The 15,000-nt window shown below is 47.0% G+C and overlaps 1 protein-coding gene across 1 annotated transcript in view; it reads right to left on the bottom strand.

Moving 5' to 3' along the window:
- The window catches only part of pcdh15b (protocadherin-related 15b), a 204,121-nt gene that overhangs the window by 181,204 nt on the left and 7,917 nt on the right, over positions 1-15,000 (bottom strand). Inside the window, 3 exon segments of the mRNA XM_062526974.1 lie at positions 8,113-8,157; positions 8,160-8,177; positions 8,640-8,654. Coding sequence (XP_062382958.1) covers positions 8,113-8,157; positions 8,160-8,177; positions 8,640-8,654 — 78 coding nt within the window.

Below are 15,000 nucleotides of genomic sequence, written 5' to 3'. Positions count from 1 at the left end.
GTAATAGTGCTTCTATTTAGGACAATAGTGCAGTCATACTCCTGTGCAGTCAGTCCCACTCCACCAGGCTATTTCTCCACCGTGGCTCTACAGCTGAGGACCTGGTCAGTGTGACTGCCGAGGTTGTTGCTTGACAGGAAATGAAAACCCTTTCAAATGTCCCCACAGGAAAGACGAGTCATTCTTTGGCACTCGCTGTTGCTCACCGAACCTCCTTCCCAACGACGCAATGACCTGTAGCAGTTCCTACAGGTTTCTTCAATTTCATATTGGGTTTTCCCTAAAGTAATGAATAGCACTATGTACATCATATGCAAGTATATATTTTTAAAAAGCTCATCAATCTAAACCTAACTAGTATACAGTATATTATAGCTACAGAAAAAAAAAAAAGTTAATTATATAACTATATTGTATTGGTATGTTTCATAAAAGGTACACTGCATCGATTTTTTAAATCGATACATTTCGACCTAACAGCAGACAGTGCAGTTAACTCGAAAAGCACTCTCATAGTGCACAGACCTCCGCCAAGCGAAAACATAACCGCCTCCTGGTCCAGACGGTGGTATGGATCACTCCCAAAATGTAATTGTTATTTCAGTGAAATCCATCCATAACTTTTTGAGTTATCTTGCGAACAAACAAACAAATAAACAAACAAACAAACAAAGACAGACAAACAGACAGACAGACAGACAGACAGACAGAAGGGTTTTCAAACCCTGATGAAAACATAATATGCCTGGCGGAGGTAATTATATAAATATATTGTATTGGTATGTTTCATTTTTTTTTTTTTTAAATCGATGCATTCGGACCTACAGTAACAGAAGACAGCGCATTAACTATTGGCATAGAGTATAGCATAGCATCTTATGTGCTGTGACATTTAATAGCAGTGTGGCTGTGAAGTGTGGCTCAATCATGGAGGGCTGCTGGTGTGTGATTGAACCTCTGACCCTCTCGCCCTGTGTTTTTCTGCTTCCCAGCCAAGGGGGTGTGGGTGAATAGGGGTCACTGTGTGTGTGTGTGTGTGTGTGTGTGTGTGTGTGTGTGTGTGTGTGTGTGTGTGTGTGTGTGTGTGGTGTGGGGTGGGGTGGTGATGAGGAAGGGGCCCCTTTACCTTGTTGAGGTAATTGCACACACCACAGAGCTGGGGAGGGAAGCGAACGCGGCCGTGGCAGTAAAGTGGTGTGTGTGTGTGTGTGTGTGTGTGTGTGTGTCGGCCATTAAACGAGAGCTGTAGGGTCGGAGGAGGCGTCGTAAAGATGAGCCGGTCGCCGTGTCAGGTGATAAAACAGGGTTATCTCTCTTGGTCGACCACCACCCACCACCACCACCCCCCCTTATTCACCATCACCATCCACATCCACCTCTCCATCTCCACCACCCCCCGACCAGAGGGAAGCACTGCAAATCTCCACTCCAGATCGCCCTATCTCCTTCTCCGCCTCAACCCTGTGACCCCACACACACACACACACAGACACACTTACACACAGACACAAACACACACACACACAGACACAGACACACATGCACACACACACACACACACACACACACCATGATTGTCTTCCCATCCTCTTCTTAATCTCAACCCACCAGGGAAGTTTTAATTCACACTCATCCAACCACTCCCTGGCGATCAATCCCTGGATGGCCGTCGTCACCAAGCCACCATTGATTGCCATTCAGCAACCCTAATTACCAATAACCCCCCCCCCATCAAACGCCCCCACCCCCCAATTACCCACCCACCTTTCTTTGTCTCTCTTTCCCCCCTCTCTCTCTCTCATTCCCTCTCTTTCTCTTTTTCTCTCACTTCAGCCTTCACCCTTCATCCCTTACTTCTCCTGCCCCCCCCCCCCCCCTCAGCATCTTCCAGTACCCCCCACCCCAACACCACTCCGCCACCCCAACTCGTGCCCCCGCGCGTCCCTCAAGGGGACCTTGGTCCGAGGCGCGGGCTGCTCCAGCTCCCCTGACCCCCTTCTCTCCTTTAGCCACGAGGAGAGGAGAGGAGAGGCTCGCTGGCCGGCCGCTGCCTGACAGATAATCTATCGCCTTTTCGCCCGGTGGCTGCTCACCGCGTCCCCTGACCGGGCTCTCCATCAACAACGGCTGCCAGCTCCATCTACTCCCCCCCCCCCCCTCCCCCCCGCACACCGCCCCACTATCCCATCAGCTTCGGAGTACTGGAGCGCGGGCCGTCTCGATGGAGAGACACAGGGAGTAAGAGAGAGAGAGAGAGAGAGAAAGAGAGACAGAGAGAGGAAGGAAAGGAACTATAATGAGGCACTGACACGCTGATAATTGCCCCGCCTGTGGATATAGCTGGTGGTGGCAATGCGGATTGCGTGTGTGAAGGAGTGTGCATGTGTGTGTGTAAGTGAATGTGTGTGTGTGTGTGTGTGTGTGTGTGTGTGTGTGAATGTGTGTGTGTGTGTGTGTGTGTGTGTGTGTGTGTGTGTGTGTGTGTGTGTGTGTGTGTGTGTGTGTTGGGGGGGGGGTAGGGTTCCGTGCCTCGGAGAGCCGTCGAATGGGAAATAAATGAGATGTGATCCCAGTGTCTTTTATAGGTCCCCCCCTTCCTGTACACCAGTGACACGCTGGAGAGTTTTATGCACCGCCGAAGACGGACATTAAATTGTGCCCCTTTTTAATAAAAGCTTCAAGTGGTGGGAGGGGGGGGGGGCAGAGGCACCTCGGCTTGCCGACAAAGCAGATTTGCACCGAAATGAACCAAGGGGCCAACTCACAGTGTGTGTGTGTGTGTGTGTGATATTGTGTGTGTGTGTGTGTGTGTGTGTGTGTGTGTGTGTGTGAACCGAGGGGCCAACTCATGAATTTGCAGAGCCATGACGAGTACCAAATGAATGGTGTCTGAATGCACCACGTATGATTGGCTTCTTTTATTGGGGCGGAAACGTTCAATCTGGCTGGGTTTAGTCTCGGCGAAATGGGGAAGTTTGCAAAACCGTGCCCGCGCATTGGAATTAGCAATGACACGCTACAAATGCACTTGTGTACTTTTTGAATAGATTCAGCAGCTTGGCTCCAAGCGTACTAAAAAAAAATGCATTAATTTTCACAACACAGCAAGGCAAACAAGGCATGCGCTTACAGTACTTTGAACAGGTAGATTGACCAAGTGGTGTGTATATTCACTTATGTGCATGCACAGTACAGCTACTTTCTCGTATACATACTGTACTGTACCGCAGCGACTTCAGTTGACTAAATCGAGCTGTTTGGCATCCACATAATGTCATTATGTCTCTGTTAGGGCAATCAATTAAAGAAAACAACATTTTATGGCATCAGGCATAAAAGGTCACTGCTGTAACTCAGCCATCTGTCCCATACACACAAGACTTTCAGTGATTTCACAGGCCTACCACATGCTATGCGGCGTTCTCTCTGTCTCTCTCTCACACACACACACACACACACACACACACACACACACATTCCCACATCACACACACACACACACACACACACACACACTCCCACATCACACAAACACACACACACACAAACACATTCCCACATCACACATACACACACACAACCTCCAACACACCAAGGGAGCATGAATCAGACTGTTGAGGGAGCGGAAATGGCACTTGCGCTCTTGTTGGTGAAAGAAGGACGTATAAAAAGAAGCCTGACTGAGAGTCACTAAAATGCGTCAATCCACCCCAACGAAAAGCCCTTATGCCTGATGACTGTGTTGCTCCCCTCAAAGGACAAGGAAGCGGAGACACGCACGCACGCACGCACGCACGCGCACGCACACGCACACACACGTCAACTTGGTTAAGAATACTTAACCATCTGTAGACGTCTGCACAGAAAGTCTTCAAAAGGAGAGGATAGATTGTTTTTAATGAATTCGAGAAGTGGCCTTTTGTGCGTTTGAGCATGTCTGTGTCATTTTACGTGTTAGTTAGTGCATGAGTGTGTGGGGCAGAGATGGGGTGAAATATTTCTTTCTTTCTGCCATCAAAGTCCTGCTGAGATGCACTCATATTGCATGAGTGCCTCTCCAACAGACACACACACAAACATACACACTCTCTCTCTCTCTAGCTCTCTCTCTCTCTCTCTCTCTCTCTCTCACACATACACAAACACAAACACACAGACACACACTCGGTTGTGATGATGATGATGATGATGATGATGATGATGTCTGCCTCAAAGACACATCAAATACAGCTTCAGTGTCACACTGGAGTAAATGACTTATTCAGAGAGCTGGGAACCAGGGGTCCTTGGTGTCTAAGCCATTGTCATTTCAGAGAAAGAGAGAGAGAGAGAGAGAGAGAGATTGAGTGAGAAAGATTGAGAGAGAGAGAGGGAAAGAAAGAGAGAGAGAAAGATATAGTGAGAGAGAGAGAGAGAGAAAGAAAGAGAGAGGGAAAGAAAGAGAAAGTGAGTGAGAAAGAGAGAGAGAGAAAGACAGATAGAAAGAAAGAGAGAGAGAGAAAGAGAGAGAGAGAGAGAGACAAAGAGAGGAAAAGAAAGGGGTGAAGGAGGGGCACTGTGCGTATCTCTGTGCTGGCGATGCCCACGCATCGCTTCAGTCGGGGGCGAGCGACTTGTCGCCGCGCGCGCGCTTTCTTGACGCTTTGTTGAGCGCGCTTTTGATGCATCGTTAGAAAGCGCCCGCCGCGCCAATCAGTGCGAGGGCGAAGGACGTGACATTCCGAACTGCGACGCGACGAACGAGCGGGGGAAGGGAGGTTCGTTAGCGTTTGTGAACAGTGGCGCTCCAAACTGAAGCGGACTCTCTGAACGATCTGGGGCCAGTCCAGCGCCGGTCCATTCCGAATAGTTTGCAGAATCAGCCACTAGTACTTCTGCATGACATTCTTCTGTTTACTTGAAGGATTTAACTGTACAGTGCTGTGCATAAGTTAAGACACCCATGCTAACGTTGACTAAAAAAGAGGAATAAAAAATCATCTTTTGGAAATGTATATTGATGCCTTAATTAAATAAAAATGGCCAACCAATTTTCTTTGTGAATAAATCATGTACAGTTACATGAATAATGTATCATAAATAAATAAATGTTATTCCTTAGAATACAGGGGGCATTAGAAGGAACTCCCTCTGCTAAATTCCAAAAGAGCTGCGCAGGCACAGCTACTGCACAACAGTATGTTGACAGGAAATGAAAACTGGAATAAATGAGTAGATAGATAGATAGATAGATAGATAGATAGATACTTTATTGATCCCCATAGATAGATACTTTATTGATCCCCAAGAGAACAACTTCACAGCAACAGTCTTTCCGACATGCAGGTCTAGACATGGTTTGTTATGGCCGCTCATGAAGAAGGCCAGTGCACAAAACATAGTTTAAGAGCCTAAAGACGGGTGGAAATGCCGTCTTTTACCGTAATAAGACTTAAGCGTGTGGATTACTGGGGGTCCAAGGCGTGTATGAATTAAGAGTGTTAAGACTCCCGGTGTGAATGTGATGGTAATTTTTGTAATGCCTAAGAACAAAAAACGGGTCCCCCTCTATTAAAACGACTATTTAAAGAGCAACTCAGAGCCACAGGGGGCCTTAAGTTGGAGGTAAATGTCGGTTCCATAAAGAGGGGATTACCTCATATTTCCCTGGCTTTCAGTACCGGCTGAGTCTGGCCTCTGATTAAATGGCTTCTATTAATTTCCCTGTGCAAACAGCCTCCTGACCCTCAGATGGGAAGGCAAACCAGAAATAATCTCACCGTCCACTGCTACAGGACTGAAAGCACACACAGTAACCTCTCTCTCTCCTCTCTACCTCTACCTCTACCTCTCTTTCTCTCTCTCTCTCTCTCTCTTTCTCAAAGAGAAGAGATGAAAGTGGGGAATGAAAGTGAAAATGAAAAGCCTGTCAGTCTATGAAAAGTCCACATTAAATACACAGAAATCCCCTTTTCCTGTTAAAATATACACAGAGAGAGAGACTGAGTGAAAGGGATAAAACAGGTGCTGCAAAAAAAAAAAAACCTCATCAAAAAGAGCAAACCCTTTTAAGATCAGCAGCAAAAAACCTGCCTGACCTCTTAAAAATGCAAGATGTTCATCTGCCGTAATTACAATTTCCCTTCACACACACACACACACACGCACACACACACACACAAATTCATTTTGTGTTACACGTTGGGCATAAAGTGTCTTTAGTTTGGAGACCTGCCCTTGCACCTGTCACAAATCTCACTGACATTAAAATGTAATTACAGAAGCCCACAACTGATGAAGACCCCCCTCAAACATATAAGCAAACACACACACACACACACACACACACACACAAATTCACACAGAACCCCCATGAACACACAGACAGAAGGTAGCAGAAGAGGGGTGTGTGTGGTGTGTGTGGTGTGTGTGTGTGTGTGTGTGTGTGTGTGTGTGTGCAGGGGAAAAAAAACTCAGAGATCTATTACATAAAAGGACCCCTGGCTGCGGGTTGGTGCGGATGCCATCTGTGAGGTGGCATTTCTGGCCCGGCATGAGGCATTCTGGGAAAGGCCTATTTTTTTTCCCCCCTCCAGAAGGCAGCGAGACGAAATAAGCGGCCGTCGTCACCGCCGCCACCGCGGGGCCGGCTCTTATTACCGACGACAGGTCAGCGTCCCCGCCGAGAAAAGTGGGTCTGAAATCACGCGGGTGGAGGAAAAAACGAGCCGTAATGGGACTCGTCTTCGTCGCTAGGCGAGGATTATGGGATGTAATTGTGGGGTTTGGCCATTGTTTTTTTTCCTTATTCGTCTTCTTCCTTTCGCCCTCCCCCATACTTTTCTTACCCCCCCCCCTTTCTTTTTTTTCTATTTAAATACAAGCTCACCGAAGCAAACAGCTGTAGAGAATATGACAAGATTTAAATGGGGGAATGCATTGGCATTTATGGGCAAAAAGAGTGATTAAAACAAAGAAACCAGGGGGAGATGAAGCCGGAGCTGAATCCTCCATGCATGAAATTGATGGCACTGTTTCCACTTTTCGATGAGGCAAAGGAACTTGCACTTTGTAGTTAAAGAATTCATTACACAAACACCTTCAGTCTGCTACACGGGAGTAGAAAGATGACGGGTAGCACGTTCTCCTGTACACATCTCGGGTCCTAATTTCATTGACAGGCAACGAGCGAAATGTCTTGTGCATGAACTGTGAACTCTACGCAATTTGGGATTTGGGAGCGTTGCATTGGCACACCCGTATTTGCATTTACCATCCTGTTCACTGACACAGGCTTGGCATTAAGTTAGCTACATTAATTAAGTCATTGAACAAGCACATTAGCTCTGGTTCATTTTTTCCTTGTTGCCCGGGTAAGTGTCTTACTCCAGAAGAGACGACGTGGTTCTGAAAAGACACAGTTCTGTCTGATCCATATCCAGTCTGGATCAGAACCACCCTGTGGTCAGCTTACAGTCCTCAACCATGGTGTTCTACTGACATGAAGGTCAAAAACAACAACTCCCAACATGCACCAGCACCAAATAAAGACATACACAAGTCCAGCCAACATCTCCAGAGCGTTTAAATAAATGCTTCTGCTTCGTGGATAAACTGACCAACAACTTCTATTGCTTCAAAACCATTCCATCTGCATGCTGCTTCTAGCTTGCCAATCAAAAGAGAGAAAACTGCAACTCCCAACAACCACTAGTGCCAACACAACACACAGCTCCACTGCTTGGTAGAGGTGACATGGGCCGTGTCCAATTGTCAAGGGCGCACGCTGGATAGTTCCGTTCTTTCCAGTAGCTTGCTCCTCAGTATGCGTCCCTACATTTGGACAGCACAAACTAGTTGGCGTCACCTGACTGGGGGGAGGGGGGTGTGTTGCTTGACGATTTGCATGACGTGCGGAGCTTGACCTGCGCTGCGCAATGGATTATGGGATATCTGAGGCCAAAAAAAAATGCATCGATGCACGCTTGGAAATCACGCCAAACGAAGTACCCATGTAGTGAGAGCGCTTGACTTTTCGGACAGTCTATTCTGACGTAACTTCTGGAAAATGCCCGCAGCCCAGCGTGTGTATACTTATGATTCAGACACAGCCATGGTGTGGTCTGTACTCACCATTGGGGCTCTCTTCGTCAATGGCGACTATGGTGGCTGGCGGGCGGCTCTTGACAGCTTGCACTCTGAAATACAGCCAGCAGCAGCGGAGAGAGAGAGGTGGTGGAGGAGGAGGAGGAGGAAAAAGAGAAGAGGAAACAGTCAGAGCGAAAAACACCTATCGTCTCAAATACCTCATATCACACAATTCACACCAAACAAGACATTTCAATTTCAGCTTCTATTATGTGGGGCTAGTCTTTGGGGGAGGGGGGGGGGGGGGGGGGGGGGGCTATAAAACTTGCAGTCTAGGGGCGACTGTATCTATCACTACAATGGAGTGTAACGATCACAGGCCATGGTCGTTTCACAAGATGGCATTTTTTTTTTCTTTTTTTTTAATACGTGTGCGAGCAGGCGGTAACTAGCAGGGCGCTAAGGGGTTAATAGACTTCTCCACTCCATCAAGGAGACGAGAGGAGGAAAGGAGAGGAGGGAGGGGGGAGGAAATAAAAGAGGGATTGGAATGAAAAGATTCACGATCTTACCCTCATACTGCCAATCTGGAGTCAGAGATAGTGTCGTCAGTGCAGAGCAGAGCAGAGCGGAGAGGAGGAGAAAGATAGACAGAGAGAGGGGGCACAGAGAGAAAGAGAGAGAGAGAGAGAGAGAGGGGGGGGGAATGAAACAGAGAGAGACAAGAGTGAAAAAGAACAGAGTGAACAGGGGAGAGGGAAAAGAGGAAAGAAAAGAAATACATTTTCCTTCAGGTGTGACACTGATTGCAGATAACAGGCAAATAACAAAAGTCAAAAGACAAAAGGCCAGAAAGAGAAATGCAGGTGTGTTTTTATCTATGGCTGTTCCCCCTTCATACTTCTTGTTTTGTTGCCATAGTTGATGCTGTATCTACATCAGACAAGACAGCAATACCACTCTCATGATAAATATTCACAATCTCTCCAATAACACTGCTGTGTAGCCTACAAGGCGACAAGAAAGGAGAAAATACATCTTCGACGTGAACAGATATTCGCTTATTTGGTTAATGAAAGATTTGGAGGCTGGAGGATGAGCCATCCTCTCTCTCTCTCTCTCTCTCTCTCTCTCTCTCTCTCTCCACACACACACACCTCATCATTATGTTTTCAACGTTAAGTAAGCACTTAGTGAGGCTGTTAAGGCGAGCCACCTGACTGTTCCTTAAAGCTGCGTCTTTTACACCTCGGCCCTCAAGCCTCTGGCCTGCCGCCATTAGGGAAGCAGTTAGCATCTCTCCTCCAATTACTGTGGAGGAGAATCAGACAAGGCAGCATGGCGGAGGCCAGGGATGAAGGGAAGGATGGAGTGAGAAGAGAGAGAGAGAGAGAGAGAGAGAGAGTGAGTAAGTGAGTGAGTGAGTGAGTGAGTCAGTGAGAGAGAGAGAGAGAGAGAGAGAGTGAGTGAGTGAGTGAGTGAGTGGGTGGAGGGAGGAAGGGAGTGAGTTAGGGAGAGAGTGAGGGAGACTTTTGTATGCATATCGTTCCAATTAAGGTCCATATCCTGGTTAAGGAAATATTCAGAATAGGACATTCAAATGCACAGCAGGGTGTTTGGCAATTGGAATGTTCCAATTTCCGTGTTTTATTGGAATGTTCTGACTAAACCAGCCATGCACAGTGGTAGTAGTAACACTGCCGTCTTGTCATCCATGACTGCGAAATTTGTAAAACGAGCCAGATTAGAAGCACTATGGGTATGCTTTTCAGCCCTACCAAAATTCCTTGCATGAGCATGTCAAGATGTAAATTTATATTTCTGACTAATGTGGTTAGTGTGGTACAGGTGTACACCAGGGGTCTTATTCAGGTTTTCTTTTATTCAGGAGTATTGCCATTATTCCGACTAATACAGGAACATGGTGTGCATGTAAATGGGGTGAGTGAGTGAGTGAGAAAATGAGCGAGTGAGTTGGTGAGTGAGTGAGTGAGTGAGTGAATAAGTGAGTGAGTTGGTGAGTGAGCAAGTGAGTTAGTGAGTTGGTGAGTGAGTGGGTGAGTGAGTTGGTGAGTGAGTGAGTGAATGAGAGTGAGAGAGATAGTGAGTGTGTGAGCAAATGAATGAGTCAGTGTGGCTGTATACACACAGTCATAGCTAGCAGAGCCCTTCTAAGACCATCACTCCATGGATTAGCTTTCACTGATGCCAAGTGAAGCTATTTTAGTGCTGGTCGTTTTAGCACACAGCTGTTCTCTTCACCGTCATCTGCATGTACCTCTACCTCCCAAACTCTTTCTCTCTCCCTCTATCTCTCCCTCCCTCCCTCCCTCCCTCTCTCCCTCTCTCCCTCTCTCCACACTCAGCCTTATTTGCTTTCCATCCCCATGGCGACAGCATGATAGACAACTCTTAGGCTCGCGTTATACCCCCTTGCAGAAAAGTACACAGACAGCTGCTGACAACACGGATATTATGTCACATTATACGTCTTTGTGCGTAGAGCCCGCCTAAGCACAGTTGATGCCTCTGCGGAAGCGGTAGCCACTATGAAGTGGAGGCGACACAGGTGTCCGCACAGAGCCGAACATTCACTCTGTCATGATGAAATATAGGCCCCCTGGACCCCAGCAAGACCCTTGAGGGCTTGGTGAGCTCGTATGGCCCATAATCTCTCAGCCATTCTCTCTTATTCCCTTGACGACTACTTCTTCTCCCGTTGCCCTGCTTTGTGTGTCTGTCTTTGTTCCTCACTCGCTTGCTCGCTCTCTTATTCTTTGACACCCGGGTAAAAATCTCCCTCTTCTCCCTCACCCCCCCCCCCCAACCCCGCTTCTCCTCCTCCAGTGCATGATCTCTCCATCTCTCTCTCCTCCCACTCAATCCATCTCTCTCTCCAACCTCCGTGCATCCCCCCCAACCTCCCGCACTCCGCCCCTCCCCTGTTCCCTGTAAGATACATATTCCCATCCCACCCACACTTTTATGACATTATTAATGGCCAGTTGTGAGAGGAGAGTCTACTGGGGATAAATCACACATAAGAGGACACACTATATCCTCCAGTGACACAGATCACGGGCGATTAGGAGGGAGATGACACTCTCTTTCCCTTAAGGACAGCTCCTCTCCTAGTATTAATAATGGATGGTTCAAAACAGTGGTTGACATGGTAGCCATGCGTGTGTGTGTGTGGGGTGTGTGTGTGTGTGTGTGTACAGTATGAGATGCCTGGCAACAGTAAAAACCATGGCCAAATACAAACACAAACACAGACACTTGGGTCAATTACATAGAGACCCTCCCAAATGCAAACACTCGAAATAAACACAAACTCTATGAGATAATCACACTCAAGTGGGTAGTATGAGAGTCCTCCCAAACACTCATATGTGTACACACTCATACACACTCGTACACACTCGTACACACTTGTACACACACACACACACACACACACACACACACACACACACACACACACACACACACACACACACACACACACACACACACACACACACACACACTCACATATACACACACACACACACACGCTCCACAGACCAACAAGAGCACTGCTTTCATGCACTCATTGTGTAAAGGGGGAGGAAGTGGGGCGGCTCAAAAAGGAAATTTGGCTGGCTAATAATTATCGCTAATTACCGTAATTAAACATCCATACATCCGCGTTGTGCTCATTTGAGCCAGCGTTGTTGTGTAATGAAATATGGCTTAACGCTGGAGTGTTCTCGTGGATCTGGACATGTGTAGCCTGCATCTGCTACAAATTCATGCTTTGTGGCTGTAAAACCCGAAATGCATAAACGGCGATACAAATTGAAGTTGCTTAGCTCTTATGCTCATGACCCAATTTTGGTTGTTCTCATTCAACCTTTATTAGTCCAAATATTAAGTAGAGCCTTGTTTTCATGTGTAGGCCACTTAATTGGTTAACTGCTAGCAATGCAGGCTTTGACATAATGTTAGTGACCTTGTTTTTAGGAAAAGCAGCGCACACCTGTATTTTTTCGAGGTGCTGGTCGCAGGATGAGTCGATGAGGATGAAGAAGGAGAGCGCACACTCTTTTTCCTGATGCCATTTTCATTTGACGACGTTTCGGCAAAAAGCCTTTGTCAAGTTTCGCAAATGACTAGTGACTTATCTGACTTGTTTTGGCGCTGAATTGTCCTTACCAACCTGACTTTCCTGAATCCTGAAACCTGAATCCTGCTTTTTACCTTCACACCGCCTCAAGCACTACTGAGCACAGGCTAGCTGGAGGGCAAAGGTGAGGCCAGACACCTGGGGCCAATAGTCCAGAGGATAGAAGCCCCGTGGACACACGATTACAAGTGATAATGGGGAAATGGTTAGCCTCGACTCGCCTTAACTGGCCCAGTGTTGGCCCGGCGGTGGTGAAGCAGCTAATGACTCAAAGGCCAGCGAGGGAGGGGTGTGCGAATGAGGTTGTGTTTGTGTTTGTGTTTGTGTTTGTGTTGTCCCTCTCTGACTCAGACCCCCCCTCCTCCTATGGGAGTCTCCTCATGCATGCATTAGTAATGAACCGCACCCGTGTCACCTTACTTTGCTTGAACAGAGAAAGAGAGAGAGAGAGAGAGGAAGAAAAAGAGAGAAAGAGACAGACGGGTGCTCTAACACTGGAGACCCAGCCGGCAGAGCTCCAAGCTCAGGCATTCATTTGCTCGTCAGAAAGACAGCTTGTAGTCACGGTGACTGTTTCAAAGGCAGACCAAACAGTTCGGGTTGCCATGAAAGATTCATGAGAGAGAGAGAGAGAGAGCGAGAGAGAGCAAGAGAGAGAGAGAGAGAGAGAGAGAGAGAGAAAGAGAGAGAAAGAGAAAAGCCCTCATCTGTAACCTATGACACAAATTAGAAGGGCAGGCTGAAGAAGCTGTTACTGCTGCTGCTGGTGAAAGGTCTCATCTAGTCAGTCTTTCAGGTCAAATCCAACATCCCTCAACCCTATTTTGTTTTTTATGAATGTGTCTCAAACTGCCTACTTGCACACTTCAGATACTTAGTTTAAGATATTGGGCCAATACTAACCATCGAAAAGTGGGCACTACGGAAGTAATGGTGCCTCCCCTAGAGTTTGGCCATTTTCATTAATGGTGGCCAGACCCTTAGGGCGTATTCACACCAGGAAGGTCCGTTAGTTCACTTATTTGGTCCGGACCAATTTTTTTTTCTTTTTTTCTTTTTTAGTGCGGTTCGCTTTCACACCGTGATTAATTGCAACCGGACCAGAATTTATAAACAAAAGCACATGTGCTAAGGTCGTTCAACCATTGGCTGGTAAACGTGTAGGTGGGGTGAAGAATAGGAAGCCAAAGTCAAAGTTGGCCCACGTAAATACTATGTTTGCGTACTGTACTCGTTATTATCCTAGCAATATAGTTTATACAGTTACAGCTTTGCAGAAGTGCTTGAGCGTCAAGACCGTTTGATGCAAGTTTAACAATATCATGCTCGTAATTTTGCAACAACGAAGACGTGCAACAAAACAGCTGAGAAGAGCTCTCATGTGTGTCCAACATGCTAACAGCAGGCCTACGGAAGACGGAACGGGTAGGAGATGCAAAATCAAATTATTGTTGGCAAAAAAGCGTTAGCCCACTGCTGCTTACAGCTGTTGTGCGTCACGGAGCTATCCTACATTTCCCATAATGCGCAAAAACTACGGGAGCTCGTCAAATCCAAAAAAGGTAGATTTCTGTAACTGGGTCGGATCGAGGTCGGTCTGCTTTCACACCATAAACGAACCGCACCAGGGTTCGATAGGAACCGCTCCGAGACCACCTCCTCAGCTGGGTCTCTGTCCGCTTGTTTTGTCCGCACTAGAGTTCGAGTGATTGTATTCACACCAGTCAAAAAGGTCCGAACCAAGCAAGAAACGAACTTTAGTTCGTTTTAATCGAACTAAACAAGGCAGGTGTGAATACCCCCTTAATCTGAAATATTCCAGGGTCTGGTTTACTACCAGGCTATGGGAACACCAGTCCAGGATTGAATTTCTTTTGGCCGATATCTGATAACATATGTGGCTTTGATATGATTATGATGATAGCGAACAGGCAAATGATTAACGTTATAATTCGCAGCTAATCTAGGTAACTATCTAGGTTCATGGGGGGTGACATCACTTCGTTTGATGGGGCAATCTCTGAGCCCTGGCTGAGCTAAAGAGGGTCAGCGTGCCATTACACACACACACACACACACACACACACACACACACACACACACACACACACACACACATACTCACTTGACATCATACAGCCACCTGACATTCAATACATACTCAGAGAGAGCGAATACAGACACATACTGCACAACCCAGCTCATGTTTGAAATACATTCTCCACCTCTCTCTCTCTCTCTCTCTCTCTCTCTCTCTCTCTCTCTCTCTCTCTCCCATACAGTACACACACACACACACACACACACACACACACAGACTTGATATTACAGTCACCCAGTAAAAGATAGCTGAGGGCATACAAGAGAAGACACACTCTAACATACATTCTGGAGGCAGTGTGTACAGTACTCATCTAAGAGTATCCACCAAGGCACTCAGACATCTGTGCACACACACACACACAGTGCAGCACTAAGCTACACGACAGAAAAATAAATCCACATACGTTCACTTACACAAACAATTATACTGTACACACACACATATATAGACGGTGGATGTCCCCATTTCCCTGCCCTGGTGACTCACACACACACACACACACACACACACACACACACACACACACACACACACACACACACACACACACACACACACACACACACACACACACACACACACACACACACACACACACACACACACCAAATCCCTCAGCTCCCAGACAGACACAGACTTAACCCGCACTCTGAAGACACAG

This window comes from Sardina pilchardus, chromosome 22 (assembly GCF_963854185.1).
Source record: "Sardina pilchardus chromosome 22, fSarPil1.1, whole genome shotgun sequence".
NCBI classification, from domain to species: Eukaryota; Metazoa; Chordata; class Actinopteri; order Clupeiformes; family Clupeidae; genus Sardina; species Sardina pilchardus.
Note: the sequence above shows the minus strand (reverse complement) of the source record. Positions and strands in the feature narration are given on the sequence as shown.